The 22048-nt window shown below is 52.5% G+C and overlaps 7 protein-coding genes across 7 annotated transcripts; 4 read left to right on the forward strand and 3 right to left on the reverse strand.

Annotated features, from left to right (window-relative positions):
- Positions 1-1124: 1124 nt before the first annotated feature.
- Positions 1125-2094, forward strand: BO66DRAFT_415924 (class II aldolase/adducin family protein; the record flags this gene model as incomplete). The annotated part of the gene is made up of 2 exons (XM_025649566.1): positions 1125-1401; positions 1490-2094. 2 exons carry the CDS (start codon positions 1125-1127, stop codon positions 2092-2094), a joined length of 882 nt encoding a protein of 293 aa, XP_025498268.1.
- Positions 2095-5382: 3288 nt separating this feature from the next.
- Positions 5383-6826, forward strand: BO66DRAFT_415925 (uncharacterized protein; the record flags this gene model as incomplete). The annotated part of the gene is made up of 4 exons (XM_025649567.1): positions 5383-5583; positions 5639-5943; positions 5989-6313; positions 6365-6826. The coding sequence occupies 4 exons, from the start codon at positions 5383-5385 to the stop codon at positions 6824-6826; spliced, it is 1293 nt and encodes a 430-aa protein (XP_025498269.1).
- Positions 6827-7884: 1058 nt separating this feature from the next.
- BO66DRAFT_415926 (uncharacterized protein) lies at positions 7885-10015 on the reverse strand (the record flags this gene model as incomplete). Its single annotated transcript, XM_025649568.1, has 6 exons — positions 7885-8158; positions 8225-8819; positions 8874-9052; positions 9109-9260; positions 9380-9765; positions 9991-10015. The coding sequence occupies 6 exons, from the start codon at positions 10013-10015 to the stop codon at positions 7885-7887; spliced, it is 1611 nt and encodes a 536-aa protein (XP_025498270.1).
- A 302-nt stretch (positions 10016-10317) lies between these two features.
- On the forward strand, positions 10318-12547 carry gatA (4-aminobutyrate transaminase gatA). The gene is made up of 4 exons (XM_025648414.1): positions 10318-10866; positions 10935-10970; positions 11049-12211; positions 12273-12547. The coding sequence occupies exons 1-4, from the start codon at positions 10616-10618 to the stop codon at positions 12317-12319; spliced, it is 1497 nt and encodes a 498-aa protein (XP_025498271.1). The 5' UTR covers positions 10318-10615; the 3' UTR covers positions 12320-12547.
- Positions 12531-13767, reverse strand: spt4 (transcription elongation factor SPT4). Its single transcript, XM_025648415.1, has 4 exons — positions 13446-13767; positions 13104-13301; positions 12978-13030; positions 12531-12877 (listed from the first exon to the last, which is right to left on the reverse strand). The coding sequence occupies exons 1-4, from the start codon at positions 13521-13523 to the stop codon at positions 12844-12846; spliced, it is 363 nt and encodes a 120-aa protein (XP_025498272.1). The 5' UTR covers positions 13524-13767; the 3' UTR covers positions 12531-12843.
- Positions 13768-16656: 2889 nt separating this feature from the next.
- On the forward strand, positions 16657-18770 carry BO66DRAFT_396202 (damage-control phosphatase ARMT1 family protein). Its single transcript, XM_025648416.1, has 6 exons — positions 16657-16725; positions 16795-16865; positions 16925-17055; positions 17118-17230; positions 17287-18143; positions 18202-18770. The coding sequence occupies exons 1-6, from the start codon at positions 16704-16706 to the stop codon at positions 18442-18444; spliced, it is 1437 nt and encodes a 478-aa protein (XP_025498273.1). The 5' UTR covers positions 16657-16703; the 3' UTR covers positions 18445-18770.
- Positions 18771-19276: 506 nt separating this feature from the next.
- BO66DRAFT_444037 (uncharacterized protein) lies at positions 19277-22006 on the reverse strand (the record flags this gene model as incomplete). Its single annotated transcript, XM_025651562.1, has 3 exons — positions 19277-21483; positions 21680-21757; positions 21901-22006. The coding sequence occupies 3 exons, from the start codon at positions 22004-22006 to the stop codon at positions 19277-19279; spliced, it is 2391 nt and encodes a 796-aa protein (XP_025498274.1).
- Between the last annotated feature and the right edge of the window lie 42 nt (positions 22007-22048).

Genomic DNA, 22048 nt, shown 5'->3' on the forward strand with positions numbered 1-22048 from the left:
TGCACTGTGCACTGTGCACTGTGCAGTACCATCCTATACCGTACGTGTGGGTGGAGTCCAAGTCATGCTGCGCGAATATATCCCCACCGACCCCAGTCAATCCATCAGATATGACATACAGATACAGTAGCGCAGTTCTGATGGCCCATGCGCTGCACCCTGGGACCGACCTCATACATACAGCCCGGATGGGAAGATTGATATACCAGGCAAGTCAAGCTGCAGAACATATGGTCCACTGCCATCCACCTCAACCCGCGCCTACCCTCCACCTGCCCCCCCAATCATCCAGCATCAACCCAGAAATCCCTTACACATTCAAATCTGCTGTGTTTCCCTGTCGTCCCCTCCACAACCACCAGTCGCTGCTGATACCGGTAACTAACCATACATACCTAGTACCATGCAATCTCACCTGAGCGACAGATTACTAGGTATGACTGCCAGAACCCCAATTGAGCCGAACACACCCACATCTGAACCCCTGCATCGAGAACTGGACGCGACCCGCTTCACCCAGGTACTGTACCTTGCATATCGCCCACTTTGTCCTTGCCCTTGCCCGTGCCCGTTAAGATCCAACAGACCCCGAGCGTGAGCACAACACTTTTTTCACTATAACAGTGGGCCAAGAGCGGATATCTTCCCCCCTCACGGTGAGGGGGTGGGCTTTCCCCTTTCCGTACGGCTGGGTAGCGCGCTGGACTTGGGTCTCGCTCGGTATATCTTTGAGCATGGCTGGCTGGGTAGGGCAGGTCCTTCCAAGTTGAATATAGTTACATGTGACTTGCGATGTGAGTATGTGTGCGTCTACATCGGCGTTCATTCCACCGAGGAGCGTCGATTTACGGTGCTGATCCCTTTTTTCCAGGGTGCTATCGAGGACCGGAAAAGCCAGAGCCCAAGCGTGGAAATGTCGACGGATTTGCGGGGTAACTAGTTCGATCTGAAGCGACTCTTCCCGAGGGAGGAACAAGTTGAGTGAGTATATGTGTGTCCGAGTTTCTCCAGGATCGAGCTCGAGTTTATTATTACCTTCCACTGTCGTGGGCGAATCCCTGTCTTTTATTTATTGATTTTGGATATCACAGTCTTCGAATTACACTCTATCTACGATCGGAATCATGGCTCCATCGGTGACTGCATCGGACCCTAAACCCGAGGCGAATAAACCCGGCAAGAGATCCGACATTCCACCGCAGCTACAGGTCCTCGGCAAGACCAAGGATGGCAGGGATCTGAAAGTGCGCCGATACCCCAAGTTCCAGAGCCTGGAGGACGAGCGAGTATACCGGAAGCAGCACCTGGCAGCGGCGTTTCGTCTCTTTGCGGATCGTGGCTTCGACGAGGGTGTGGCGGGCCACATCTCCGTCCGAGATCCTATTCTCACCGATCATTTCTGTAAGCTTTGAGGACCACTTCCCCCGGCTTGAGGTTTGGTTTGTGTGGATGTGTCTTAGACCGTTAACGTGTCCGGACCTCGCCGCAGGGATCAACCCCCTCTCCGCACACTTCTCTCTCATCAAAGTCTCCGACCTGATACTGGTGGACGAGGATGGCTTGGTCGTCGAAGGCGATGAGCCCATCAACGCCCCCGCGTTCGCCATCCACTCGGAGATCCACAAAGCCCGACCGGATGTGAACGCCGCGTGCCATGCCCACAGCGTCGCGGGCAAGGCCTTTTCGTGCTTTGGCCGCGAGCTGGAGATGATCACGCAGGACGCACTGCGGTTCTACAAGAGCCATGGCGTCTACCGGGACTTCAAAGGTGTGGTTCTAGACCGGGAGGAGGGACAGCGGATCGTTGCCGCTTTAGGTGGGGGAAAAGCGGTGATTCTGCAGAACCATGGCCTGCTGACGGTGGGGGAGAGTGTCGATGAAGCGGCATTCTGGTTTATCAGTCTGGACAAAACCTGCCAGGCTCAACTCCTGGCCGATGCGGCATCCGCAGCGGGGTACGAGAAGATCATTATTGACGAAGAGGAGGCTTCTTATGCGGCCTTGCAGGTTGGGGGGCCGGAGAAAGGATGGTTGGCTTTTCAACCTTACTATGATGAGCAGGTTGCGAAAACGAAGGGCGAATTCCTTCTGTGAAGTGATTCGGATCATATGACGAGCCAGGGATGGTTGGCGGTTGGGCGCGAAAGATCCCGGACTATGAATCCATGCTGGAGTATGGTCCACTTTCGAAGCCTATTGATCAGGAGGAAGCTGGTCGAAGAGTCACCAATCCATCATGATCACCTCCAATGGTGCAAAGGATTCAGGGGGGTCAACCCTTGCTTTCGATGATCAGCTTTCATTCATTGATAATGACATTAGGATGAGCCATTTTCCAGCTTTTTTTAAGGAGAAAAAAAGAGTATCACAAGTTGAAGCTGTGGTCAACAAAAGCAATTCCGTGGTACTCCGTCCGAAATTGCAGTAAAGGCTGATCGGAGAGATCAATAAAGTATATATGTATAAAGTCGTATGCTAATCCGAGCAGTGCCGGTAGATCCTTCTTGGAGACTGCGCTCTTGCTTTTCCGACGTCATGATCTAGCCCGGTTCCACGAGGGTGGTTAAGGTTAGGGTCCGAGAACGGTATACCGTTGGATTTGACCCAACTTTGAGACCAGATCCTTCATTCTACTCGTACACATACTATCGTACTCGTAGTGGCGCGAGATCGCCATCCACGAGCCAGAGCCGAGGAAACCCCATTAAGAAGAATGTTGAATGGGGTGATCGACCGGGCAGCAGCACGCCCCACCCGCAGGGTGAACTCTTGCCGGAAACGGAAAGACTGAATAATCAGAATCTGGTGCTGCAGCTTGGGAGTACTTCCATCGAGTCAATTTGTACCTGATAGTCTATTACTCCAACTGCATGGCGAGAAGGCAGCCTGATGCTGATATAGGCAGTCGAGTAGGGGCATAGGTGCTGGTGCCACAATCAACCTACCCAGGTGGAGGATCTGTCTATCGAAATTTGTATATTCGATCACCAGTGCAGAATGCAAGCTGATCAGCGCCGTGCTGATACACCTATAGTATGGTGTCACACCTGAGCTGACAATCAAACAATGTGCACTCATCCTGAAACCGAGGTTTGAAGCTAGCTCTCGTGTTTCTGAAGTAGTTGATGCCTTCGAAGACAAAAATAGCCCTTCTCAAGGGTTACTACAAACAGACAATGCACAGGAGAGCTCAGCCGTCTCTGTGAGCGCAGTGGACACGCGTAGAGTCAGGCAGGGTCATCGCAAAAACTGCTGGGGCCATCCACCCAAAGCGTTCGCCAGTTCAAGCGGCTGGTAATCGGAAGCTGTATCCTCCCCGGATGAGCGGACGGGTACTCTTCCACCGTGTAGGTACCGTGCCGGCCTGCGATTGAAGCATCCAACCTACAAGAGTGTGGCGTGACCTCCATGGTTCGACCGCTCCCGATGGTTCGATAAAGCTTATCGCGGTGGCTGTCGGCACTCTCTGTCAGAGATTGCCGGACGACTGTAGGGCCGATGAAAGCTCCCGTTTGACTAAATTCAGGGAATGGATCAAGAGAAAGTTCGGTCATAGCTAATGTCAAGAATTTGTCATTGCGACCGAGTGGTAAGACTGCCAGCTGTGCCGGCAGGGCCAGGTCCTCAGAATTTCGGGGTTTGCACTATTTCGCAGGGCTAGATGACCATTGAGGTTAAAAACTTTAAAGCAGGCTGCGGCCCATGATTGTCACAGCCGAGTATCTGATGGAGTAATGCGCTCCACTTGTGCTCTGATCGGTAACCCGTTTTAGAATCCTATCTTTAGCCCCTTCAGGCAGGGTGGATCTCATGCCAGAGGAGTTCGTACTGTCGCTGCGTATGTCTGCGAGTATCTACTCATACTACTCGGGTAGTATATGTTTGACCTTGTTGTAGAAGGATCAGTGCTGCGTTCGCACCTGTTCAGTGTCAAGTCTAGTTTCGGAGTCTTCTTTCGTACTATTCAATTGGCAATCTCAGGGGGAACGATCTTCTCTCAGCTGGAATGAGAACCATGTTTTGTGGGGAGTAGACTTGACAGAATCAATGGAATGACAAGGTTTTTTCTGCATAGTGGGATGCAGGATGCAGGAACGAGTAAGTGCATGCCATGAGGATGGCAGCACAATTGCCGATGGCAGATGCAACGTCAGCAGCAGGAAGCATGTGTATAGTGAGTAACTTACTAAGTAGTTACTCGGTAGTAGGACTGGGTAGTAGTGAAGGTACTGTACTGTACTTCGTACCGAGGAGATTGGTGTATGCATGCCGCGGGGCAACCCTTTCCCCATCCGGAATCTGTCTCGAGCGCCACCAGACTTCCAAGTTGGCCATTCTCCCTCCCTCCCGAAGTCACTCCACCTCCACTGCCTACTAGTAACTTCCACTAATTCCCGCTTAAGTGAGGAGACACCACGAGCTCATCTTCAATGTGGATTATGGATTGTGTGGAGCACTATTCCTCTTCTTCCTCCTCCATCTCCTCCATCACATCGGATTTCACATCCACCAGGTTGTCTCCTGAAAATTGCCCTCGACCATATTTTCAAACTACCTACTTACTCTAGTTGGAGGCTGACGGATTCTCGTTGGAGAACCGCTTTGAACAGCCAGCAAATGATTCTCTGCCCGCAAACCCGCAAACCCGCAAATTTCAGGTCAGTTCTTGACTATGGGTGAATAGACTTTGGCACCCTGGTTCAAGCTGACCATCTAGACTTGGGCCGGTGATTAATGGCTCACTCGCTACAAGCATTAGATCGATTCCGCCAGAATGTGAACGACGGTTCAACGGATCTGCCTGTTGCTGTCCTGTGCACCCCGTGAAACCCCCGGCGATTCTCTCTCCCAGTGGTCCCCCTCCTCGCCATTGTCTGGCCGATACTACCCCATTGTGGAGTCAGACCCACTGGCTTCATTGGAGGACCTTGACTTGTTTCTTAGCTCTTCTGGGATCGATCTGAAATTGGTTGCCCCAGCCAAAGTCAAAATGTCAAGGTGGGCTGGCTACGGGCAATTCATGGTTGGAGAAAGGGACCAGGACCTGAATCGACGGCATTTCAAAAGCTGGGAGTGGGTACCTCATTCCTGGCTATATTATATCCCCCGTCGCCCCCCTCATCGAAGCTGTCAACTAGCAAGTGGCGTCAGTGACTCGTACTCAGTCCGCCATTGCGATAGTTCTTCGCACCACGTTACCTTTTCAGTGATATCAGATCGTGATTATGGCCAATGTGATCAGCAACTATCTGCCCGGGGTTGCTGGTGGTTATGCTTAATTTCCAAATGAACGACCGCGTGCTTGAACAACCCTTCGCTCCATCAAAGCAATTCGGCAACTGAATCCTGCTCGAACCATCATCCGAATCACCTCGTCTTAACATGCGAATTCCACCCGCCAGTGTCCTGGCGACATGGCCCACGCCTAACTATGTCGACCCTGTGACTCGTGGAAATTATGTGCTTATCGTCAGCGTTGTCCTCCTTAGCGTCGCATTTGTTGTGACCTGCCTCCGCCTCTTCACGCGTTTGAGAATAACGTGCACTTTCGGTTTCGATGATATCCTCATCATTTGGGCCCTTGTGAGTACTAGGTCGCAGAACTCTCAATACCTAGGCCCTAACAATTGTGCGCCAGGCTTTCGCAATTGGAATGTGCGCTGTAACATCTATAGCAACTGAAAACTACGGTTGGACTCGGCATATCTGGGATATCCCACCCTCTTGGTTGCCAACTGTCAACAAGCTCAACCTCGCGTTCCAAATGCTTTTCTCCTTGTCGTCCAGTATCACAAAGCTTTCTTTGTTGTGGTTCTGCAAGCGTTTGCTTGGAGCCGGGAGCAAAGGTTTATATTCCTCTTACAACATTGTGCTGATCATCGGCATGGTCATCGTGGCAATATGCTGTCTTCTGTTTCTCTTCATCTCCATCTTCCAATGCTCGTGAGTTTCTCTCCTAAAAGCTCTGATCTCGTACTGATAAATCAGGCCAATACGTGCATACTGGGAAGTGGCACCCACATACCCCTTCCATTGCCTCAACGACGGTGCTGCTGTGTTCTCAGCCAGTGTCGTGAACATTTTCACTGATTTCCTCACCACTGTGCTCCCAATGCCATTGATCTGGAGTTTGAAGATGCCTACTCGACAGCGAGTTGCTGTTATCTCCATCTTTGGATTAGGAATTGTGGTTAATGTTGCTGGCTCCATCCGGACAGTCTACGTTTGGAAGAGCATGGTGGCTTCATATGATGTTACTTGGGTGGGCTGGCCTGTCCTTCTCGCTGCTTCAATAGAGATCAGCATGGGCTTGGTATGCTATCACCTCCTCGTGACTGATTCAATTCCGTCTGACCCGTTTTAGATCTGTGCTTCTGCTCCTGCGTTGAGGCCCCTTGTCACCTTCTTTCTGCCCCGTCTTCTCCAGTCCAGTCGCCGCTATGCCTCGTCTTATGGCCCCAAGAGCCTTCCACGAAAGGGGTGGTCCTCGAGTGGGCCTACCAAAGAATCAAGAATTGAAGATCGGCAATATGGCTATCAAGGCGACACCAATGTCGATCGGTTCGAGGTTCTGCGCACGGTGGAGATGGAGACATGGTCTGAGATCAAGAAGCCCGGGCATGCCGACAGCAATCAGCCCTCGTCAATCTCGAACCATATGCGGGTTGCAACACCTACACATCATGTGGAATTGAAGAACCACGGTGTGGTCTACACGTCGCCTGGTAGCGACAAATCTACTGCCTCCCTTACTCGAGACTTAAACTCGAACATCGAACGGTCGACGACTGACCGGTCGACGACCGACGATAAGAACTTTTTCTAGTTCTTCCTTCGATTCGATTAATATTCTTATCATGTCTTCATACAACAGACTTTCGTCATCTCGATGATAATGCTTAACGATGGTAATCGTGTTCAACACATGTACGCATCACGTCTACGCACAGCGCTGTGTACTTCTGGCAAGATTCATTCCTTTTCTTTTTGTATACAAGAACTCATATCTAAATTCTGTGTGTAACTTCATCTATAACACCCATATTGTGCTCTCGCAGTGACGAAGCGACTCCGATCTCAAATTGAGCGATGTCTATGATGTCTATTCAAATTACTTGCAGCTGGCGAAGTACTAGAAGTGGGTCGATGGAGCAGCTCCGCAATCGGATCCCGCACTCCCCACTCTGAGTCGAGTTCAGCTTGGATGCCAGATTGGCCTGACCGGGCCGGCATCGCGTAGACTACCTTCTTCGGGCTAGTTACATGAACCCATGCAGGCCTCACTAAATGCGGGCATACTAACGCAGGCACCAAATGTGCTTACGTGTTTCGCTTAGCAACCCTGCTTCTCGAACCTCCGCGTCGCTCTTCCCTCCGATCCTTTACTGTCGCGTGTCACAGGAAGTTCGAGTAGTCGACAATCCTATTGTATTAAAGCCCGGTCTTGGTATCGCAGTCTAGCACATACTAGCAGGGGTGTATGCACGTGTGAAACTTAAGTAGATGGCTGTCAAGGCAAGAACAATCTAGACTTCCTCGTGGACCCCGATACGATAGATTAATCCTCCGTACTCCAGGGGTTTTCTATCTTCTCCCTAAACAGCAGACCTGTGAATCACTGTATCCTCCAGCTAGCTTGATTCTTCAGAGTTTCGTGCTCTGATACACCACTGTTATGTAACTGCCCTTCGAAGTCTGATTCCTCCTGACTACTGACTATTTATTTTCAGCCCGACGCACTGCCATCTCTTATCTGACCGGAGATTACTGCTTGGTCAAATTGGCGGTAGGACAGCGTCTTCGGAGCGTGGTCAAGGCCATCATCCCATCGGATACTAGCCTAGTGACGTCCCCCCGTAGGCCTCGGTATTCAAATCACCCACCCTATTTTCTCGCCCAACGAGTCTGTCTGTCAAAAGCTCTCTTTTCTCGCCCCTTCATATGCCTCAGGCCCCGTTCTCGCAGTTCGGAAAAGAAGTTGAAGGCAGCGTCAAACGTATCGGGAGATGTCCAGCCATCTCGTTTCACAAGACCTTCTATACGGTCGAAGAACTCCTGGACCTCATACCAGCCCTCGGCATCGACGGCGTGGCTATGTAGTTCATCTTGCGTGAAATGATAAGGACATTCGCCTTGGATGCCAAGTTCTTGCCAATGTCTGGAGATAAAAGATCAGATAACCTCAAAAAAAAGGAAGATGGGACTGAAGTGATGAGATAGCTACCTTTCAACGTTGATGAGTGCGTCACGGAAAGAGACTATGTCATCATCCCATGTGTTTCCGGCCAATTCGACCGGTAGACGCCTTGTCTTCCCATGGTCTAGATGGAATGCCTGGACAAAAAGAGGGTTCCGCTCTTTCGTCTTCAGAAGATAGAGCTGGTATAGCGTCGATTTGAAGATTTTTTGCTTGATCTCCGCTTGCTGCTCTGGGTCCAGATCGTCGAAATTGCCGGGACGCTGAAGTAGAATGCTGCCTGGGTAGTCCACGATCGGGGAGGGTTGGGATTGAAGAAAGAGCGGCCCGGCCCACGAGCCTTGCCAATCGATGACAGCCGTGATACGGCCCTCATCAACAAATAGATTCGATGAATGAAGGTCTCCGTGCCATAACGTAGGGCGAGTGAGAACGGGGTCAATGTCCATCAGAGCAGGAGCCACTTGGAGATACTTCTCCAACAGCTGCAGATGTGCCTGTGGACTATTTTGGGCCGGGGAAATGAGAGTAGCTTCGCTTGATGGTTTTGAGATGGCAAACCGTTTGATCCACTCCCGTTCACGCCGACCGACACTTAGCGCATATTCTTGGGGCGTTCGCCCTGATAGCAATTAGTACAAGCAAAAGTTTGGAACGGCGATCTGAGAATGCTTACAAGGACCCCGCGGGATCTGCATCGACGAGCGTTCCTTCTTCCAAAAGCTTCGGTCGACGGTAGGCCCAATACTGAATCTCTTGCGCACTCTCTCTTTCAGTTCGGAGGAAGCGCCGTTGGTGAGCAGCGCTGGAACTGCGCTTTCCACTGCCTCGCTCGCAAAATATATACTACCAAAGCTGACGAGATGATAAGATTTCACACACGCATTTATCATTTAAATGGATTCACTTACTGAGAAAACGACACCGCAAGCATCTTTGACTCGACGGTCACTATCTCCCTCATGATGGATAGTTTTTTATCCGGATTCAGCTGATCCCAGATGACTCCAAGCTGTGTGCCAGATGCTTCTTCCATAATGATATATTCCGAGCCAACGGCGTTCTTTGACGTGGCACTTCAATCAAGGACTCGAGGCACGGGGATTTGAAGGAAATCTCGGGCCTAGGATCAGGCATGAACTGGCCGCCCTTGCGGTTAACTTGGCTTTAAGGTGAACTTACAAGCTCCATGGTAGCAACTTCGGATGCAGTTGTATGGAACGCTGGGCCGGCATTTGGGTTTGGTATCCGGGCAAGCACTTTCTTGCCATCATTCATGATCAAACGGAAGACCTTATTATATCCTCCTTCGGCCAACTTCGTTATGGAGATGCAGATGTCTGATCGAACGGCTTTAGCCGCGAGGCTTTGGAGTGCAGCAACATCAAAGACCTTATACCTGTCCCGGAGCTGCTGTTCTTCATCCCAGAGCCACCGTCCACTCGTATAACGGAAGAAGTGCTCGTGTTCAGGAGTCGGTGTTGTGGTTGGCTCGGAGAGGTCTGTTATCGTGCGGGTGGTGATGCGAAACGGAAGTGTTGTGGTCGTTGATTGTGACCGCAGGGGTGCTAAAAAGAAGGCAGACGTTCGTGGTTGACGACACTAAGCTGAACAATTTCTCCGTTTTGGAAAAGCTGAAAGTCCACGACAACCCATGTCAATGGGGTCGTATATGTCGGAAATATTTGGTGATAGAAGCCCGCATACTCGTCGAAACCGTTGCTAGCTTCAATTGTGAAGGAACATTCCTTATCTTGCCTGCCAAGCCGATCGATAAGAGTGATCTGGGGAACTGGAAGCTGTCTCCAACTTCCACATCGTGGGCTCAGCTGCTGTTTCTCATCGCTGCAACTGTGAAGCCCTATTGCAAAGGGAAAGTCGTTCCGGGAGAAACACAGTCCGGACAGCAATCGGACCGGATGATGAGGAAATGGATAATTAATGCTACTGATAGTCGAGTGATCAGGACTGATTGTGAGTCTCCATTTTATCGGCGCCTCTGCTGGATCGCCGAGCACGGGCATATCCGGGGTGGTGATTGGTCCACATCGCCGAGGAGAGCTCTCTGGCGCGGGGCAGCTTCCGCATGAGCTGCTTCTCCCTCCGCACCGCCGTCTGCTATTTAACCAGCCGCGCCGCCAAATTTTGGAGGGGAGTTTTTGTTCTTGATTTCCAAGTGTCAATTATCTTTTTGACTGTCTTTTGCAGCCTCCTCTTCAATCTTTTCTGCTGATTGTCGACTATTTGGCTGGTTGGGCGACCTATCCTACTATTCTCCCCTCAATCCCTTATCTGTCGTCATCGCGTTATCATCCCTCTCCACTCCGCTTCTTTGTCCTGGTTGTGCCTGGCACAAGGGATAACTATTCTACTCTTCTACCCAAACCACCCACCAAACAATCTCCCTGTATTTTCACAATGGCAGCTGTCTTCCGCTCCAGCCTCAAGCTTCGCACGGCGACTCGCCTGTCGGCAGTCCGCCCCCTCAGCACCACTGCCCACTTGCGGGCTGCTGAGAAGCCATTCTTCCCCGATGAGCCCACGGCTCCCAAGTTGGCCACCGCCATTCCCGGCCCCAACAACAAGGCTGCTGCTCAGAAGCTGGATCAGGTCTTTGACGTGCGCAGCTTGAACATGCTGGCTGACTACTACAAGTCTACTGGAAACTAGTATGCCTTTTGAGCCCCTCCAGGTTATCGCTTTGAATCAGGAGTTAGTAGCTAATTATCGACCGCAGCATCGCCGATACTGACGGAAACCTTCTCCTTGATGTGTAAGCTACCATACTTCCTTTGATCCTTAACATATCACCAACATATTGATTCGCATCTAACGCGGTTCTCGGCGACAGCTACGCCCAGATTGCCTCCATCCCTGTTGGTTACAACAACCCTCACCTCCGCAAAGTGGCCGAGTCTCCCGAGATGGTCAATGCCTTGATTAACAGACCCGCTCTGGGTAACTTCCCCTCTCACGACTGGGCCGACATCTTGAACACGGGCATTCTCAAGGTTGCTCCCAAGGGTCTCAATCAGGTCTTCACTGCCTTGGCTGGTTCCGATGCCAACGAGACTGCTTACAAGGCGGCTTTCATGTACTACCGCCAGCGCGAGCGTGGTGGTGCCGAGAAGGAGTTCACCGAGGAGGAGCTGCAGACTACCATGAACAACCAGTCCCCGGGGTCCCCTCAGCTGTCGATCATGTCCTTCAAGTCTGCCTTCCACGGCCGTCTCTTCGGTAGTCTGTCTACTACCCGCAGCAAGCCTATCCACAAGCTTGATATTCCTGCCTTTGACTGGCCCCAGGCTCCCTTCCCCTCGCTCAAGTACCCCTTGGAGGAGCATGCCGCGGAGAATGCCCAGGAGGAGCAGCGCTGCTTGCAGGAGGTTGAGCGTCTAATTAAGGAGTTCCACAACCCTGTGGCAGCTGTTGTGGTTGAGCCTATCCAGTCGGAGGGTGGTGACAACCACGCCTCTCCTGCTTTCTTCCAGGGTCTCCGCGACATCACCAAGCGCCACAATGTCCTGTTCATCGTTGATGAGGTGCAGACCGGCGTGGGCGCTACTGGAAAGTTCTGGGCCCATGACCACTGGAACCTGACGACTCCCCCCGATATTGTGACTTTCTCCAAGAAGGCCCAAACTGCCGGATACTACTACGGAAACCCCGCTCTGCGCCCCAACAAGCCTTACCGTCAGTTCAACACCTGGATGGGTGACCCGGCCCGTGCCCTCATCTTCCGCGGTATCACCGAGGAGATTGAGCGCCTGAACCTGGTGGAGAACACTGCCATCACTGGTGACTACCTGTTCGCCGGTCTCGAGCGTCTTGCTAAGCAGTACCCCGAGCACTTGCAGAACCTCCGTGGCAAGGGCCAGGGTACCTTCATTGCCTGGGACTCTCCCAAGCGTGATGAATTCTTGGCCAAGGCCAAGAACGTCGGCGTCAACATTGGAGGAAGCGGCCAGAGCGCCGTTCGCCTGAGGCCCATGTTGATCTTCCAGAAGCACCATGGTAAGTCAGATCGGTATCACCTGACAGGAGTAAGATGGCCTGAGGCTAACATTGTATGCAGCTGATATCCTCTTGGAGAGCGTTGAGAAGATCATCAAGCAGTTGTAAAGCGGCTTGATTGGCTACCAACATTTCTTCTTTATCTGGGATATTTGTGATTGAAATCTGGCGTTCAGTGGTACATCGGGCGGGTCGGCAATTGATTGGGTTCATTTCTTGCGTTCTACTTGAGCCAAATTCAGCAGCGTATGAGTATGATGAGTTGATGCCTTGTATTTATGTTAGCATCGAGAAATAGCAATTGGATGCCATCAGGAAGGCAACATTGAACATTCATCTAATCGGGTATCGAGCATTGTTTGGGGCTGATCTTCTGAACCTTTCTGAAAGCTCGTCTTTGGAAAAATAAGAATAGACGAGCAACCCCGGCGCAGTAAAAAGAAAACCAAGGGGCAAGCAACCATGTTTCCCGGAATCGCATATAGTACGAGAAAACAACCTAACCAAAACTCCAGTGTTGTGCATCCGCGCAAGGAACAAGAAAAAAAGAAAGCCACCTCCCCTTCCACCCAGAATTTCTAGGCCGCGCGGCCTCCGTCATTCAGCAAATATCGAAACGAGTGGCCCCGTTCCTACGCCTCCTCTTCACCAGTGCTACCATCCCTCCTATAAATAAAACCAGTCAGTAAGCTTCTTCTTCTGCTTCTGCTGCTGCCAGGACGTGTCCCAGAAACACAAGATGGAGGGACTGTATGGCTCAACATACGGAATGTACTTGATCCCCGAGTCCTCCAAGCTGGAAATAATCTCATCCGGAAGCTGCGAAAGGTTTAGTCCATGGACCACACCGGTGGTATGGGCCAGGCCCATGCGCGCCGAAAAAAACACTCACCGAACCGGTCACCTTGACGGCGTATGTCCCGGGGACATAGCTATCCAGCCGCTGCCACCGAGCCACCCAGCTGGTCGTGGGGTCCCGGAGTGTCAGCAGGCCCTCGAAGACCTGGGATGTGCATTCTTGGATGGCGTCGTTGTTGCCGCGGAGGCCGAGGACGTTGTCGCAGTTGGGGCAGCCTTCGCGCATGAATTTCTGCATTGCGGTGGCAAAAGGATATCATGTTAGCTTTTGGATGAGGGGCATGGGTAAGGCTATGGTGTGGGAGGCAGTATGGATTGGATTGGGTTGTGGTAGTGAAAGAGAAAGCTGGTTCGGGGAGTTGGGTTTTCGACTCACGCTGTGGAGTTGGACGAGAGAGCAGACCATGCAAGCGCGGAGAGTGCGCTGCTGGCTGGGCGCGACGTAGTAGGACATTTTTCCTTTGGTTGAAAGTTATGCGGTTGGTTGGTTGGCTGGTTGGTTTGGAGGTTGAGGAGGTCAACGGAGTGTCGCTGAGCTGGACTCCGGCCAGAGGTGCGTGCCCTTATGTGTGTTTTTTTGTTTCTTTGTTGCGAGGGTGGAATGCTGGGCTGGATCGAAGGCTGGTACGCTGTGGAGGGAGCCGCGACAGGGTTGGATGCTTTGCTGGGGAGGGGACAATAGGATTGATAGAGCAGAATGAATGGCGATAATGAAGGAATTCAAGGTTGAGTGAAAGGTCCGGTCACGGTGGTGGTCGCAGGTTCTCGAATCGGACCGGGAGAGTTGCCAAGACCGGAGAAAACGGGCGGACATCAAATAAATCCTCGGAAGTGCTTCATGGCGGCTGATTGATTGATTGATTGATTGATTGACTAGCTGTTCACAGCTTTGCCAGAGATCAAAGATCTTTTATCAGTTGAGATTGCTCCTGGTCTTATTTCATTCTCTTACATTGTTATCTATTTGGGTACTGACCGTGACTCCATACTGTCCCCTTTGGTGTCGGGCTCACTGCATCATCATCATCGTCGCCTCTCTCGTTCTCTCTCGCTCTCTTCAATTCTCCCCGCCTCTTCCCTTACAATAATTAATTTGTTCCCGCGTGCTCACCTGCCGAAAACCTCCCCCTTGCCATCCACCTCATTTTTACCAGCCCTCTTGCTATCCACACTCTCCTCTCACTTTATCAACACCTTATCATCCTTCCGATGGCGTCCTCCGATCTTGAGGCTGCCACTGCGCTGAAGGCGCAGGGGAACAAGGCGTTCGCGCAACATGAATGGCCCGCCGCCATCGACTTCTACACACAGGCGATAGAGAAGTACGACAAGGAACCCACCTTCTTCAGCAACAGAGCTCAGGTATGTCGCGCTGCTGTCCTAGGCAGTCTCGCCAGTTTCTCCCCGATCTCCCTCCCTAATGTGGCGGTTTCCTGTATACTGATACTTTGGCTGGGTGGCGTTCGGGAGATCTAGGCGCATATCAAGCTTGAAGCGTACGGATTTGCGATTGCAGATGCCACCAAGGCACTGGAGCTCGACCCCAACTTCATCAAGGTTTGTTCAACGTCCTGGATGCGTTTAAGCGCCTGCGCGTGGTCTATATATTCTGACCAACGCCACATCACTTAGGCATACTGGAGACGAGCCCTTGCGAACAGCGCCATTCTGCACTACAAGGAAGCCCTCAAGGACTTCAGGGCGGTGGTCAAGCGGGATCCGGGAAACCGCGATGCGAAGCTGAAGCTCGCCGAATGTGAGAAGCTGGTCCGCCGGCTGGAGTTCGAGAAGGCCATCGAAGTCAGCGACCCGCCCTCGGCTTTCGAGAGCCTGGACATCGACTCGATTGCTGTGGATGCTAGCTACGATGGCGTGCGGTTGGAGAAGAACGAGATGACCCAGGAGTTCATCGACGATATGATCGAGCGGTTCAAGAACGGCAAGAAGATTCACCGCAAGTACGTCTTCCAAATAATCAAGGCCGTGAAGGACATCGTCTACGCTGAGCCGACGATGGTGGAGGTCGGCGTCGAGGAGGGCACCCGCTTGACGGTCTGTGGTGATACGCACGGTAGGGCCCCAGCGTGCTCTTGTTTTCTGGTTTTCTGGTGAAGACTGATCGTGGGACAGGACAATACTTCGACCTGCTTGAGATCTTCCGGTTGAACGGCTACCCGAGCGAGACGAATGCTTATCTCTTCAACGGTGACTTTGTGGATCGGGGGTCGTGGTCGACCGAGATTGCTCTGCTTCTCTACGCGTACAAGTGGCTGAGACCCAACCGCATCTTCTTGAACCGTGGCAACCACGAGACGGACGATATGAACAAGGTGTACGGTTTTGAGGGCGAGTGCAAGGCTAAGTACAACGAGACCACCTTCAAGGTCTTCTCGGAGTCCTTCTCCGCTCTGCCCTTGGCCACGTTGATCGGTAACAAGTACCTTGTTCTCCACGGTGGTCTCTTCTCCGACGACAACACTACCCTTGATGATATCCGCAAGTTGAACCGCCACAACCAGCGCCAGCCGGGCCAGCAGGGGTTGATGATGGAGATGCTCTGGACCGACCCGCAGACCCAACCTGGTCGTGGACCCAGCAAGCGCGGTGTTGGTCTTCAGTTCGGACCCGACGTCACCAAGCGCTTCTGTGAGAAGAACGGACTGGAGGCGATCATCCGATCGCACGAGGTTCGCATGGAGGGTTACGAGGTTGAGCATGATGGTCGCTGCATCACGGTGTTCTCGGCGCCCAAGTACTGCGATTCCACCGAGAACAAGGGCGCTTTCATCAAGATTGGGCCTGAGCTCAAGCTTGAGTACCAGGTCTTCGAGGCAGTTCCCCACCCTGACATCAAGCCGATGGTAAGTCCTGCTGACCCCAACAAAGACGAATACACAGACGCTAAAACGCTCCGCAGGCCTACGCACAAAGCTCCCTCATGTCTATGATGTGAGCCCCATTCTTCTGACTTGGACTGATGAACGCAGGGAAAGCCTCGCGGCTTGGAGGCGAAATTCCGAATACATGGACGAGGATTCGGATGGATTGCCTCAGGACCCACAGTACGAGGGCGATGTATCTATTGAATGATTTTTGATTGATGACGACCTTGAGGACCATTTTGTTTTGCATAGCGGATTAAATCTATCGTTCTGGATCTGAGGGGTGTTTTCTTTTTCTTTCTTCTATCTTTTCGTGCTCTTCTTTATTCTTTGTTCTTGATTCTTTCTCATCTTCATTGCTATTTCGCTTCTTGCCCGGCATGTGCAAGCAGGTCTGAGCGGTGTTGGATTGGCGGCTGTCGTGCGGAATTGCCTTTTATCTGCATGTGCATTGTGCTTGTTTGTTGTTCCATTGCTTTGCTTTGGATGGTTGATGGTTATAGCAAATGTCCCTCTCTTTCTTTCTAGACAGACGAATAGACCGCAGCGCAATTAAATTAGAGAATGACTGATTGATAATGGTTTGGCTGCGGGGCGGAGGGATTTCCGAGCGCGGCAACCCCGCGATTCTTCAAGGTTCAACTTCCCTTCCCCTCCATCATTCTTCTGTTCTTCAGACACCATCTCTTCTTCTTCTTCTTCTTTCTTTTGTATATTTAGAATCTTCATTTCTCTTATACTAATATTACACAATGGAGTACGACCCAAAAACCCGTAAGTCCCTCATTTGATTCTCTTCAACCAACCAGTATTTGACTGACCCCGCCTTTCCCTCTCCACCAGCGCAGTATCTCACTTCCGATCAGTCCAGCTTTGCCTCCGTCTCGGCTCGTGAGCGCTGGCCGGTCATCTTGGTACGTCTGTCCCTGATAGATCACTGGCATGTAATGCTGATGACAACGATATAACGCAGACAGGTGCCATTGATGACCTGCACCGCACCGTTAGCGAGACAACCGATGAGGAGAAGCGCCGGGAAGGAAAGGAAATCACCGAGAAGCTCGCAGCATTCAAGTATGAGCTGCAGCATAACAGACAATTGACGTGAGACTTTGACCTGTACAATGCCGGTGCCAAATCATCTAACATGGCCATGCCGTCGACAGCCCCCTTCCCGACGACGGCCAACCCGATATCGCAGACTACAACAAGGAGCTCGAAGAACGAGGGAACCCGGCGTGGCACGATGTCTCGTGGCTATACTCAGAATGCTATCTCTGTGCGTGACATATTGAGCTCCGGGGCTTGGGCAATTGGCGCTGACGATATAATCAGACAGACGGTTGAGCACCCTTTTCTCGCTCTCCAAACACTGGAAGGGCTATGACGTGTTCGCCCGGCAGAAGCTCTCGACCTTCAAGTCATCCCGTCCTGCTGTTCTCGAACTGGCGGCCCGATACAAGGAGCTGGCCACGGAAGCCGAGAAGGGCGGCAACGAGGGCCGCAGCGCGGAGCAGGTCGAGCAGGCGGAGCGGGTGCTCTTCTCGGAGATGTGCGAGATCTGCCTGTGGGGCAACGCCACCGACCTGTCCCTCCTGACCTCGCTCACCTACGAGGACATCCAGAAGCTGCAGGGCTCCAAGGCCCGCAAGGCCGCCGAGGAGAACATCCTCGTCAACGACCTCGACGCCGCCTTCGACGTGCTGCAGCGGGCCCGGCGCGAGCGCAAGCACCACGAGCGGCGCGTCGACATCGTCCTCGACAACTCCGGCTTCGAGCTGTTCGTCGACCTCATCCTCGCCGGCTACCTGCTCTCCGCGGGGCTGGCCACGACCGTCGTCCTCCACCCGAAGGTGATCCCGTGGTTCGTGTCCGACGTCACCCCGCCGGACTTCATGGCCCTCATCAACGCCCTCGCCGACGCCCAGGGCTTCTTCACCGCCGCCGACGAGTCCGGCCGCACGCACGACCCGCTGTCCCAGAAGGAACTCTCCGAGGTGACTTTCTTGTTCGACCACTGGAGCCACCTCCACGCCGAGGGCAAGCTCATCATCCGCCCCCACGCCTTCTGGACCCTCCCCGGCGGATACTGGCGCATGCCGTACCTCGCCCCGGATCTCTACGAGGATCTCAAGCAGAGTGAACTCGTTCTCTTCAAGGGCGATCTCAACTACCGCAAGTTAACCAATGATGTGAGTATCTGCTTTCAGACAAATAAGAGCATCAAGTAAACCTAACATCCCTCTAAAGTCCACCTGGGACCCAACCACCCCCTTCACCACCGCCATTGGGCCCCTCGGCCGCCCCGACTCCGGCATCCGCGTCATGGCCTTCCGGACCTGCAAGGCCGACGTCGTGGTCGGTCTCCCTGCCGGCGTAGACGAGAAGCTCCGCGCTCTGCCTGACGGCGGCGGCGCCGAAGCTCGCAGATGGGCCTGGAGCGGCAAGTGGGCTGTTGTGTCGTTTAGTGATGGCAAGCAAGGCTCGAAGTAAACATTCAGATCATCTTCTTGCGATTTGTAGATAAATGCGAGGGATGAATGGATAGATCAATAAATTAGATAGACGCTACAGTTTTTGGAAAGGTGGATGACCGGACCGGTATATAACTCGCTTTGCTAACCCAACATTAAAGATGGATGGGAGGAGTACTCTCGAGTTTAGTCATGCAAGTTGATAAGATACTAATACGTGGAGATGATGTTGACAATGGTTGTTGATGTGTAAGTCATCAACAGTGAGTGCTTGATTGTTTGATTCGGGGTATAGTGATGTCAATAGAAGAGACAAGGCATAGGAGGGTGTGGGTAGGAGTCAACCCATCCGAGAGAAAGACTAAGAAACCAAAGATTACATCTCACATACAGTCAGTTGGGACAGGCGGAGCTACATATTGTTATGTAGCCCTCCGAGCGAGTCCCTCTTGTAACGTAACAACAAACACATGGGAAAAAGAATGCTGTGGGTGACCAAAAACAGAACACGGGATGGTAGAAAGGAAAAGACGAGAGCGAAAAGTACATGACAAGTTAAGACAAGTCAAGACAAGCTGTAGCAGCGAACAAAGCTAATGTGATCTCTAAACCGAATCCCCGGGGTAGCGCCCTTGACAATGGTATATTTTCCTCCCTCCCGAGTGAACCCGACCGAAACATAGAAGATTAGAACAGAAGGGAAAAGGAAGCAAGAAGGACAGAACAAATGGGAGTTAAAAATTTTAGATCTCGTGCTGGTATCCGGCCACGACCGACGGAAAAAAAGAAAGGGTGCTGGCTGCGTGGCAGGTTATGAGGTTCGTCATTATGATGTTATGATGGTTCTCGTTCTAGGCTTCGAGTACCGACAACGTTGGGTTGTTGTACGTTCGGATATTCTCTTTGCCTTGCTCTTTGGGTTTGCGGGTTTCATCCTTGCGCTGCTTGAGGCGCGCCTGGGCCGAGAGCTTGCGGTCGAGCGGGATAGAGTCCCTTTGCACGGCGGCTTGGCTGGGTTTGCGTTTGGAGGTGCGGTCGAGGGGATATGAGTGTGATTCTGATACGCCGGAGACGGCATCGAGGCCGTATTTGGAGGGGCGGTGGGAGCGGAGACGGTCGTTGGTGGTGGTAGTGGTGCGGATATGATGGCTGTCGTCAAGATTTTGGGCAAGATGGTGGGCGAGAGAGGTGATGGTGGATTTGCTGGGGAGTGGATGGGTGCTCCGGTAGCTGTTGGTGTCGTGCTTGTGCTTTGGGCGTGAACGTGCAGGCTCGACAGACGGGTACTCTGGAGGTGAGGATGGAGGGACGGCGGCTTCATCGCCGTGGTGATAGCGGGAGCCGGAGGCAGGGAGAGTCTCCCCTCCTAGAAATGCCAGTTGGTCTTCGTCGCTAATCCCCATCGCTCTCATGGCGCGTTTCAGGTCGAGATCGCCTGCCGTATACCTTGAAGACGGGTATGAGCGTCGCTCTTTGGCTCGCGGGCTCGGGCTTGGTGGCTCGTCGAGCTCGATTGTCTCCTCCAGCGGTTCTTTTTCGGGGCTAGCTTGCACGCCGAAATCGTAAACGTGAACCCCAGTGTGGTCTTTTCGAGGACTTTCAGAGCGACGAGCGCGGCCTTGCAGCTGTGGTAGACGTTCGATGGCTGTGAGCTTGATTCTGAGCTGATCAACCTGCTCCTGCATCCGGCGGCGCTCCTCACTGAAAGACGCTTTGAGGCTCTCCTCGTGTTGGCGGTGCTGTTGAGAAGTTGACTTCAAGCGGTCTCGATATTCCTGAATTCGCGATTCCAGTTTGACTTCGCGCTGCTTCAATTTCGCTTCCTTCTCTTTGCGACGCCCCTCGTATTTGCTCATCTCCTGCTTCACACGGGCGAGCGTCTGCTTGAGTGACGCGTTCTCCTTCTGCAACTCCGAAGCCTTCTGCTCCGAGATGCGCGCCAAATCCTTCAGCTTATTGAACTCTTCTTGCTGACGCTTCATTTCCTCGATCTTGGCGTTCGCTTGATCCAGAGCATGCTGGACCTTGTGGACGCTATCGGTCTTCGGCTCAGAAGGACTGGTGATCCCCGAAGTATCAGCTACCTCACTAGTCTCCTGCCCCACGACTCCATGACGTTCCAATGTTTTCCGCAGTGAGTTGACTCGATGTTTGTACTGCAACGCTAATGCGGTTTGCTTCGTGAGTTCCTGCACTAATTTCTCCTTGTCCGTATTGGTGCTCTCTCCGACCATGGTTGAGGCCAGATGGGTGACATGGCGTTCCATCTCCGCGACCTTGATCTCCTCCTCTCTCAGCTTCTCGGCCAACCGAGAAGCCTCCTCATCCTTCTTCTTAGCGTATGTTTTCGCCGCCGAGCGATACTGAATCAACTTCTTAATCTCCCAGGTGGTCTTGTTCCGGTAATTGTCGTACTCCGCCTTCCAGTACTTCCCGGACTGTGATCGCGGTTCGTCAAGGTTGATGGTGTCGTCGTTGTCATCCTCTTCCGGTTGCGACATGTTGAGTTGTGTCTCGGATGACGAGGTAGAGTCAACAAAAACGTCAACGCCCTTAGCGGACTTGTCGCGTGAATCCATCAAAGCTTGGGTAAGCTTGCTTCTTGGTTTTGATGCAGACGAGCCGGAAGACCATTGGCTGCTGAAATTATTGGTGAGACTGGCTGGTGTCTTGATGTATTTCGCACATAAATCGTCACGTTGGCGCTCGTTATCCACCACACTTTCACCAAAAGAAACTGTCTTTCGTCGGTTGGAGGCAGTTCCGGGTGTCACGAGGATGCTTTTAGTGGGAGAGGCCATCGCGTTCACAGCTAGATCAAGGTCGGCTCTGGTGGCGCGAGGGACATCTCTTGCGTTCTGCGTAGGTTTCAGAACAACATTATCGGCGAGTCGGTGATTGGCTGCAGCGGGCTTTGTTTTGGCTGCGCGGTTGCCGGTGTCTTCGTTATCCTTGTCGGCAGCAGGAGTACCAAACAAGGCACTCTTGAAGGCGCGAATCGCAAACACGGGAGCGGGCGTTTCTGGTGGCTCGAGAACCTTGGAGTTGTCTAGGTCTTCTAAGACAATGAAACAGGGAAGGGAGAGAACAAGTCAGCCCGCGGAGACCGCGCTTTGCATATAGTCAGGTGAAAATGGCTAGCATTATTGGGCCGTGAAAGGTTTGGAAGGTGTGGTGAGCGGGTGGGCGGCGCGCGCGTGCACCGGCGCAAGGCGGGCAGCGGTAGTATAGTAGGAGTATAAGACAGAACTTACCTGCGACTTGCTCTTCCTGGCCGGTGATCCACCCCAACATGTCGAATGCAGATTCATAAGCGAAGAAAACTCTGATCTCTGGCAGTAAAGGGATTAAATGAGCAGGCTGGAGGAGAATTGCATGACAACCGCGACAATCATTGGCGATTAAGAGGCAGAGAGGCAAGTGGGAGGGGCGCGACCGGCAGGGGAATTGACGTGGAACGCTGTGCTTTGTTTACGCTTTGGTTTTAGTTCGCAGTTCGCCGTCTTTTCCCCAGCACCCACTGCGCTAGAGGCCCAAAGGCGGTCAGCGGAAAAATGACGGGGCGATCCACAGTCGGGCATGACTTACCGCCTTTCCACCCTTTCCGCCTTTGTGTCCAGTGT

The sequence above is a fragment of the Aspergillus aculeatinus genome (genome assembly GCF_003184765.1).
Source record: "Aspergillus aculeatinus CBS 121060 unplaced genomic scaffold BO66scaffold_80, whole genome shotgun sequence".
Taxonomy (NCBI): Eukaryota; Fungi; Ascomycota; class Eurotiomycetes; order Eurotiales; family Aspergillaceae; genus Aspergillus; species Aspergillus aculeatinus.